The 10,117-nt window shown below is 35.0% G+C and overlaps 1 protein-coding gene across 1 annotated transcript; it reads left to right on the top strand.

Moving 5' to 3' along the window:
• Window positions 1-20: 20 nt before the first annotated feature.
• On the top strand, window positions 21-9,675 carry LOC144960429 (EF-hand calcium-binding domain-containing protein 11-like). Its single transcript, XM_078893513.1, has 6 exons — window positions 21-249; window positions 2,473-2,568; window positions 2,939-2,993; window positions 4,278-4,379; window positions 6,749-6,839; window positions 7,893-9,675. The coding sequence occupies exons 1-6, from the start codon at window positions 184-186 to the stop codon at window positions 7,969-7,971; spliced, it is 489 nt and encodes a 162-aa protein (XP_078749639.1). The 5' UTR covers window positions 21-183; the 3' UTR covers window positions 7,972-9,675.
• The last annotated feature ends 442 nt before the right edge of the window (window positions 9,676-10,117 follow it).

The following is a 10,117-nucleotide window of genomic DNA, read 5'->3' as shown; positions in this document are numbered from 1 at the left end:
CGTGCCATAAAGTAACCAATGGATGCATATTTTTAGTTTATCTTAGAAAACATGGCGGCGAACATTGTCAACATTGAAGAAAACGAAAGCAAGTTGGTTATTTGATGATGATAATTGGCCAACTTAATTTTATACGTTAAAATTTTTCTTCTCAATACATTTAGCACAGAAAACAAGACAAACATGTTTCACAAATCTTCAAAGGTTCCTTATGAGTTGTCAAAGGAGAATGGTAATTTAGTGATGCAGGTCAGTACAAGTACAAGTCAAGTATCCCACCAGCCAGTCTCTCTCACTCTCTCCTCTCTATCTATCTCCCTAGCCTAGATAAATAAAATCTCGATCCTTACTTTGATTGATAAATGAAATGTCTTGCACATGATTGCATTTAATTGATCTTAACTTCATACTATCACAAGCGGCACCAAGGCTGGACATAAAAAGCTTAAAACCAATCCATTGATCATCAATTAGAGCTGAGATGATTCATCCATGGTCATGATTCATACGATAGTACGGTCAACAGGAGGATTGGCCTTCCGAAAGCTCCTCGGTCTAGCGCCTCTTTCAATTGTATTTCACCGTGGATCTTTTGTCAGTCGTTTATATATTTAATTTGTCAATATATAGTAGCATTTTAAAAAGGAAGCCGCTATTTTCTTCGTACGGTGTAAAATAGCCTGACAAACTATTTTCACCTACGGTGATAATAGCCTGACAGTGTGTGGGAGACTTTTTTCACCGTACAGTAATATTTCGGTGGACGATTTTCATCGTATGGTGATAATAGTGTGGGAGACTTTTCACCGTACGGTAATATCTTGGTGGACGATTTTCACCGTACGGTGATAATAGTAATAGTGTGGGAGACTATTTTCACCGTAAGGTAATATCTTTGTGGACAATTTTCACCGTAAATATCTGACACACTATTCACCGTACAGTGATAACTAATATCAACATAAACATCTCAGGAGTTGAAAAGTTGCTGAAAAACGTTGATCCATCTAAGGCGTCAGGTCCAGATAACATCCCCAACACAGTACTAAAGGAGTGTGCTGAGAGTTTGGCCCCCTCATTATGCATAATTTTCCAAAAATCGGTTGACACCGGGATGCTCCCTAATGACTGGCTGAAGGCAAACATCGCACCTGTATTAAAAAAAGGCAACAAAAATAAAGCAGAGAACTACCGTCCAACTCACTGACGTCTGTAGTATCCAAACTATTAGAACATATAATCTGTAAGAACATGATGAACCACTTTGAGAACAATGACATCCTAACTGACCTGAACCACGGGTTTCGCAAAGGATACTCATGTGAAAGCCAACTCCTAATAACTATAAACGACCTGTTGAGACTCCAGAATGCCAACACTCAGGCAGACATCAGCATCCTCGACTTTTCCAAAGCATTTGATACTGTGCCCCACCAAAAACTCCTGCAGAGACTAGAAAATTACGGAATTCGTGGCTCTTTACATACATGGCTTTGTAATTTCCTCACAAAACGTACCATGAAAGTAGTCCTAGACGGCACGTCATCGGATGAATGCCCAGTCATATCAGGAGTACCACAGGGAACGGTGCTAGGACTCATACTATTTCTTTGTTTCATCAATGACCTACCTCTACGAGTAAAATCTCAGATTAGGTTGTTCGCCGATGACTGTCTAATATACCGACCAAGAAAATCTGCAAATGATCAAAAATTGCTACAAGAGGACGTGAATAGTCTCGAACAGTGGGCTAATGATTGGGGAATGAAATTTAACGCAAACAAATGCTACATCCTCAGCACAGCTAAAAAGTACAATGAGACCTACAAGTTAAACAACACCGTCCTGAAACAAGTCGACGATAACCCATACCTTGGCATCACCTTCTCAAAGGACTTGAAATGGGGGAAACACATTAACAAAATAACCCAAAAGGCAAGCTGCACCCTCGCGTTTCTCCGCCGAAATCTTAGCCACGCCCCAACGTCATGCAAACAAAACGCCTAAGAAAAAAGATTGCTAATTTAATGAGGTTTTTTAGTTCTGGGAGTAAGGGATTTTCAGTCTCTGGGAGTGACCCTGAGTTTTTATCATTGTAGATTGTCAGTGTGTTGTTTGAAATATAAATAGATTCATTTTCTATTTTAATCATGGTGACTAGACATCATGTTACACTTGTGGTTTTATGATCATGGACAATGAAGCGAACAGCACACCTCAATTTCAATCATTAGATTTTTTTGGGGGAGTCATGACATTAGGTCCTACCTACACAATTACGGCATACTCCAGGAGTTGTCTCACAAGTGTTGTAATAAGCTTTTTGACTTCATTTCCCTCGGGCAAGAACTGAGTTTTTAAAAATAAATGTAGTCTTCTTTTTGTCACTCATTATCATTGTTGTCCTAATAATGATGGTGATGAAAACAAGTGATAAATCTTTTAAAGAATTATTTTTCTTTCATAAAAAAGGTCTTTGAATTGGCAGATGAAGGAAGAAAAAAGTTCTTGAATTATGAAGACCTCAAAGTTGCTATCCTGGCTTTATTTGGGTACAAGCCTTCCAAGGTAAATATCTATTCCTCAAAATTTTATTTTTTTATGAACATACATTATTCAAAGAGACTATAAGTAATACTTGTTCCCATCAGAACTAAGCATGTAGTGAATTAACTACATTCTGGATCAATGATATTTGGTTTAATCACAAAATGTAGGGCAGCAGTAATAACAAGAATACTTAAGTATTTTGTTGTGAAGAAAACTTTTGTTTACTAGGTGTTGGATGCACCGTAGGAAAAAAATACATTCATTTATAATACTGTCTTGTGGTGTTTTCATATCTGCAACTTGAGCAAGCCTATTTAACTGGCATAATTAGCCAGTTTTTGATTTTTGTTTTCATTTATTTGTTATAAGTTTTCACTAATAATTTCAGGACGAGGTTTGTCAAATGCTACAATCGTATGGGCAAAGCACAGCATTGAATTCAGGTAATCTTGGACTAAGTTTTTGTTAGTTTCCTCTGTTGGGCGTCAGTTTTATCAATTGGTTATGTCATTATTGCTATTAGATTGTTTATAAGTTATCTGATTTGAAAATTTGTGGCATGAAAGCCTATTCATTACATAAGTTATTTACAGTGCAACCTCTCTATCATGACAATCATTGAATCGACATTCCCTCAATAGCGACATGGCGGTCAGATCCCGATTTTGTTTCCTATAAATTGTTAGTAATAAAAAAATTCTCTATAGTGACATATTTTTTGCAAAAACCCTGAATATCGGCATTGAAATTCCTGGTCGTATGAAACTGCTAGCTGATCTACCAATGAAATTTGTTCTCATAGCCAATGAGAAAGTTTTATTTCCAGCCAATTAATGATATCCCATACTTGTACAACACATAGCCAATGAAAACATTTACGCTATGACCAATGATATCTCATACTCACACGACATGTTAGCCAATGAGAATGCTTGCTTTTCAACCAATGATTGCTCTTGATAGGCCATACACTGGACTGATGGGTGTATTAAGCATTATCAATTGATCTTTTTTCAATAATTAATTATTCATTATCTCTACATTTCACACAAGAAACAAGAAGATGTCTACTACTACCCCAAACAAGTTAAAAAGATTGACATGAAAAGTCACCATTGTGTGTAAATATTTTTTAAAAAACCAGAAAAAAAATTAGTGTAAAACATCCCCCCCCCCCCCAAATACAAACACATTTTAATGTGGCCATATGCAATTGCATACATTCCTGTCTCAAGCCCGGATAAACTAAAATGAAATTTCAAGTTTCTGTCTTTCTACTCCCCCCCCCCCCCCCCCTCGACCTTTTTTTTTTTTTTTTCATTTTTTTTTTTTCAACCTCTCTGGAACAACATTTTTTATAGGTCCTGACGATATCCGATATCGTTATAGAGAGGTTGAACTGTATTTATATTGAAAGTTGTCTTTACTAATTGTTAAGAATAGATGAAATTTATGCTGGTTACTAGTTCTGCATTTTAATCGTGCACTCAGTGCAACATGTATTGAAAATGACAAATATAAATGTGTCTTGGTTCATGATAATGAACATCTGAATAAAATATCAATGGCTATTATGCAGAAATATGAAGCTGTTATGATTAAAAATTGAAAATAAAAGGAAATAAAAATTTATATATCTACCAAGATGTCCACAATAGTATGTAGTATTTGTATTTGGTTTCATGGAAATGACTTTTTATATTCATTTTGAATCTTTATTTGAAAAGGTCTGACAAGATCTCAGTTTGAAAAGGCTGTGATATCAAAATTTGCGGCTGTTGATGAAGACGAGGAAATAAGAAACACATTTACAGCTTTTGATGTCAATTGTAAGTAACTTTTCCTCTCCCTCCCCCAACAACTCTATCCTCCAAAAAAAACAAAACAACCCTCCCCCCCCACCAAAATAAACAAACAAACAAAACAACAAAACGAGAAACACACCTCAACAACCATGTCACCTTTTTTTTATAAAAGCATTTCTTCTTTTCTACACTGCATTCCTTCACAATATAAAGAAAACATATATCTAGTAAATATGGCTTGTAAGTTAAACAATACACAAATATACAACGTTTCAGCCCCTGGCCTTCCTAAGGTGACAAGACAAATCATGCAGATGATGAGAGAGAAAAAAAAAGAATTTACATTTATGTCAATAGTCCTTCAGAGCCATTAGGCTCATAGAATGGGATTTAATCCTGGTATCTCTAGCGTGAAATGGACAATAACAATTGCTTGCTACCCTTGGATAGGACATTAATCTATCGCAAAGTTCTCTCCACCAGATCTAAAGATCCAGCTACCCATCGCTGTTAGGTGGATGAGGGGGGGGAGGGGGGGAGTGGTCAGAAAAAATCTCAACTTCAAATGAAATTGATCTCGGTCCCCTTACATTTGAAGTGAGTGCTCTACCAGTCAGCAACCCCTTACAATTATATAATGAACTCAAATTACGAAGGGAAATGAGGATTGGGGGGGGGGGGGGGGCTGAGAAAGAGTAAGGTGAATGTTTGTGTGCAAGGAAAGGAGAGAGAGTGCCTCTGTTGGTGGGTGTGTGTGAGAGAAATCTTAGAGAAGGTGGGTTGGAAGGAGAGATGTTTCAAGGGTTCTGCAAATACTTGGAGGAAAAAGATATACACAATTTTTAACAAGGCGATTTAAGCCTATAAAAGAGATAGAAAGATAAGGAATTATTGTAATAAATAAAACAATCACTAAGCTTAGAATTTGTAAGAGTAATTGTAAGATTTAAATAGGCAGCTTTCTTGCTATAGTAAGACATTTCGACACAATCTTAGAGGTAATAACTGACCACCCTTCACTTTTAAAATAATGAGCGTAATTGGCTAAATAACAAATTTGACATGTACAGGGATAAAGTGGATATCTTCCAAATAATAGCATACTGAGTCAATGTTAACATATATCACAACTTCTTGTCATGTATTCATAGCAAACATTGTGTAAAAGAAAGAAGTGTTTATATTATAGGCGACCTGTAAATCATACTATTATTAAGTATTGGAGTATAATTTATACTTGACTCATTCAACCCTGACATTGACTATCTCTCTTGGTATGCACAAACCTTAGTTCACTAACAACACAGATATTATCGGTATGGACTTTTCCATTGAAATAATCTAACAAAAAGCCATTCTAAATTCACATACTATAGTCCTCAAGAAAGGTGAGCTATACTCTCTTCATGTTGGGGATTTTATGACACATGATTATTTTGGCTGTGATTACTTTTTTTACCCATCATTTTTTACATTTTTTTGTTAAGATTTATATGCAGATTATTAAAGCTGCTGCTTTTTATTTTTACATAAAAGTCGATAATGAATATAGTTATGTACTTATCAATTATAATTTTTTTTGGTTGAAAAACTGGGTATATTTTAGTTGAATATTTTTAGAAGTCCTAAAAACTGCTAGTGGAGAGCAGACAACACTCAAATAGAGGGCAAGAGTTAAGTGAGTTAACAGTTGTATATCAGATCTGTTTTTGTCTACGCAGTGAAAAAGAATCACATACAGTGTTTTCAAATTTTATGTTGGTGGTATATCAAATTGTTCTTTTCTTTTTGTTGATATATTTTGTATACAGCATGCCAGTATATCATTGTTCGTAATTTTATGTAGAGATAAAATTAAGTTCCAGACAAGAAACAGGCAATAAGCAAGGATTTTTATTTTTTAATTTTTATAAAGTGCAATATCCAGTAAACATGCTCAAAGCGCTTTACAAGGGGTCCCTGGCCAATGCAATACTTAACAGTAGGACGGGGCATAATGCCCTTTAGGTAATATTACAATTTTTTCAGACAGAGACAACGCTGTTAATGGCCAGGTACTCATTTTACTCCCGAGTACATGAGAGAATGTGAGTAAAAAGCCTTTACCAAGGACTCAACAATGCGCCGAGCAAGGAAGGCTGTGTGGGATGTGGAGCAGTATAATATAGTTTCTCTATAGATAATTTCTTCTTGACTTTCAACTGTCTTGGTGTCGGGGTGTGTTACAACAATCTTGGTTGGGTCATAAAAATATGTTATATATTAATGTCATTGCCATGGCAGATGTGTAGAAGATACATTTTGTGTTACATGTAGCTAACATTGATTTCAAAAAGGTTGTTGCACCCCAGTTTAATCTGCTTCTTCATGATCTCTTGTCACAAAATCCACAGGCAGGGGTTTCTTAACATTAGAAGATACTAAGAAAATGTTTGGTCAAGTTTGTCCTCGTCTACCAGCTGATCGTGTTGAGCTTGCTTTCAGGTAAGTTATTACTTTTATATAGCACTATTTAGAAGTTCAGCAAGCCCTAATCTTCTGCCAACTCATCTCCTTTTCTTTAAGATGGGCGCTGGTAATGGTGTGTTTGAGCTTTCTACCTGATTGAACTGTTATTAGTCTTTTATTCAGAACATCGGGTCCTGTTGTTTTCAGTTATTTTTATTTAACTGGTATCTCCCATTGGCAAGAGCAACCATGATTTTGTCTTTTTCTTTCAAAAGTGTAGAGTTCTAGATGATATTCCGTGATTTCTGCACATTTGATTCTTTGTCTTTTCCCTCTTTTTCACTGCTTGAATGGTCTTCACTTTTGTCTCTAGATAGAAACATTTTTATTTTTCATGAGTGAAGTTAAAGTTATAAAAATGAGCGAACAGTAAAATCACTAAAATTAGATGTTTTGGTCAGTTAATTGCACCTCATTGTATTTATTTTCCAACAATAGTCTACGCGTTTTTATATTTCACTTTCTAAACTGCATTACACAGTTCCTCTCCGAGGCGGAATCAAAGCCCTCTTTTCACTTAATTAATTGCGCGCCTTTTAGAAATATCTATTGTTCTATTTTAATTGGTGCTTCCTTACAAAGGAGCATACTATTTCCTGCCCATCAAGGTTTTGTTTATTCGTCTTAACAACGCCACTACCACATTATCTCTTTCATATGTAGTGTTTCATTCATCCTGTTTTGTTGATAAAGGGGAAACCTGAAACGTCCATTTTATCTGTTTTCGTAATTAAATTGAAGCTTACATTCAATTTCAAATTATTATTTATTTCTTCGAGCTTCGAGCAGCAACATTTACATTACCGAGTTTCACTGTGCAGTATTCATGAGACTATTTTATTTGTCTGAACAGGCAGGTCTATTGACATGAATGCAAGGACTTTAAAATGGCTACTAAGAAAAGAAATTGTGATACATTTTTTCAAATAGCTCCCAACACCAAAAATAAATCAATTCAATATGCTTAGTGTAGTAAGAAGTGTTACTTGCTTATACTTATATGCTTCATTGTTGTTTCTTTTTCTTCAGAGAAATAGATCGTGATGGTGATGGAAGAGTAAGTTACAAAGATTTTGATTTCATGATGAAATTCAACAACTTTTCTTGATGTCCCTAACACTGAAGTCATCTGATGAATGATGGTGAAGTCAAGGTCAAGCAAAAGTCACATGCCAACCATATCATAATTTCCCTGCTTTGTTAGCAGGTGGTGAATCAAGCTCTTGAGTCTAATAAATACGCGTGATGGAATTGGAAATTTGCTTATCACTGCTCATAATCACGCATGCATTTGATTTAAATGCCATGTAAAGGGCCCAGTATTAATTTCACCAAATTCTAGTAACTGATCTCTATTACCTTTGAAGTCAAGGATAATTTTGCAATTAATATTTACCAACTATTGTTGATTTGTAATCATCTGAATTTAGTTGAGATTTTAAATACGGTAACACATTAACAAAGAAGTGGCAGAAATATTTTGTATTGTTTATCTTTCTGTAAATGTGTTAGCACAGTTATGGGGGTATTTTCTGCTATGTACAGGCCTGTAAGTTTTCAGCCCATCGGCTGACCTCAGGCTTTTAACTCTCTCCTTACCAACCGTTTTCAGGATTTTACCCAAAACTTCACTCCCAACTAACACAAAAATATATTTTTTGTCACTCAAACACAATAGCAGTAAATTCTTGCAATACCTGGCAAAACATGCTCTACAACACACCGTTCATTTTCTTTAAATTTTATGATGTACAAAAGAAATTTGAATAGGAAAAATGTTGGTTGTCTCGTAACGAATGTGACGATTTTCCTGTAGTTGGTAAGGAGAGGGTTAAACAATTTTCGGTTTTCAGTGTTTCAACTGTCAACATTAGACCCTTTATTCATGGAAACTCCAAAGCCTAATAATAAATTGTAATCCACAATTAGAGAAGTCTAATTTTTAGACTATCTGGAAAATCAAAAAATGAAATGAGTTATTTCTACCTATGGGTTTTACTGATGGTGAGCCATCATGAAACTGCAACTACTTTCGTCATCCAAGGTCACATGTCATGGATCTGAAATTCGCTCTCCAATCGCTGTCTATCTTTGTTCCTCGGAGCGGAGACCAAATTTCAGCCTAAAGAAAAATTTCATTGCGAATCATGCATTTACTCAATGTACAAAGTCGTCTCGCTTTTTTTCTTTTTTGATGGCGTTATGGTTATGGTTTCCCTGTCCGAGATGTTCTATTACAGTAATTTGAAATGGGCTGTTGTTTTCATGTTGTATTGTTACGGATTACCTATCAACATATTGTTTTTAATGTCAGATACTTACGTCGATCGCAGTGCTGATATAAAGGCAATAGACGCATTTGTTGATTTTTATTATCTTCAAGCAATTAACATCATATCTCTGTAATACATAATAATTATGAACATAATGACTGAAAATTTTCATTTTGGAAAATAGGCATTTACAGACCTGTATGTAAAGCAATCCCCTTTACCTGATTTAGATGATGCTTGTGTTTGTTTGAATAGTTATTTTATTGTGATATTATAATTTTTCAAATTTGTAAAAAATATCAATTTTATTTTGATAATTGATAGATAGTCATTATTTTTGTGGAATAAGATAATAGGCTTATCTAGTAGTTTGTAGCCTTACAGTACAGTAATTTCTGGCATTAAATTCAATCTATATTTTTTTAACCAAATGAAAGCCACCCTTTCTTTAAGGTGAGATCTACACAAAAATCATATAGCCTACCGTGTTTTGGAATATGTAAGCCATACAAAGCTGTGAATAAAGAAATTCGATCTCACTTTTTCTATAGTTATTTTCTTTAACTCTTGAAATCACCCGTTGAGAGCAAGACAAGGGGGATGATGAGGGGATAATTAAAACATGAACAGAAGTAAATGGTATCTATGAGTCAAGAGGTACAAAATGCCACCAAGATGGATACACTAATAATATATGATTACAGAGGAAACTAAACTATATAGGAATTGAAAGACCACAAGAGAATCTGTGTTTTATCATATCTCCGTTCAATCAGACATCAAAAATTAAAGGGAAATAATATCAGTAAGTGAATGAACGCTCACTATCTTTTTGTTCACGACTGAAGTAATGGGTCCTTTGTTATATTTGTGCCTCTCTGTATTTCTAAAGCAGGAATTAAGTGCTATTGCATTGCCAATTAAAGGCATTTACAAGTGCAAGGGCACATTTGAACGGTGTATGAAGTCAAGAAGAAAATG

Source organism: Berghia stephanieae, chromosome 1 (assembly GCF_034508935.2).
Source record: "Berghia stephanieae isolate SIO BIC M18660-M18661 chromosome 1, UCSD_Bste_1.3, whole genome shotgun sequence".
Classification (NCBI taxonomy): Eukaryota; Metazoa; Mollusca; class Gastropoda; order Nudibranchia; family Aeolidiidae; genus Berghia; species Berghia stephanieae.
This window is presented reverse-complemented; position numbering and strand designations above follow the sequence as displayed.

What these genes read in the sequence shown, in the direction of transcription:
- LOC144960429 (XM_078893513.1), top strand. Translation starts at nt 184, where the DNA reads ATGTTTCACAAATCTTCAAAGGTTCCTTATGAGTTGTCAAAGGAGAAT. An exon ending in ATGGTAATTTAGTGATGCAG is followed by an intron (nt 250 to 2,472) that starts GTCAGTACAAGT and finishes TTCATAAAAAAG; the next exon opens with GTCTTTGAATTGGCAGATGA. An exon ending in CGTGTTGAGCTTGCTTTCAG is followed by an intron (nt 6,840 to 7,892) that starts GTAAGTTATTAC and finishes CTTTTTCTTCAG; the next exon opens with AGAAATAGATCGTGATGGTG.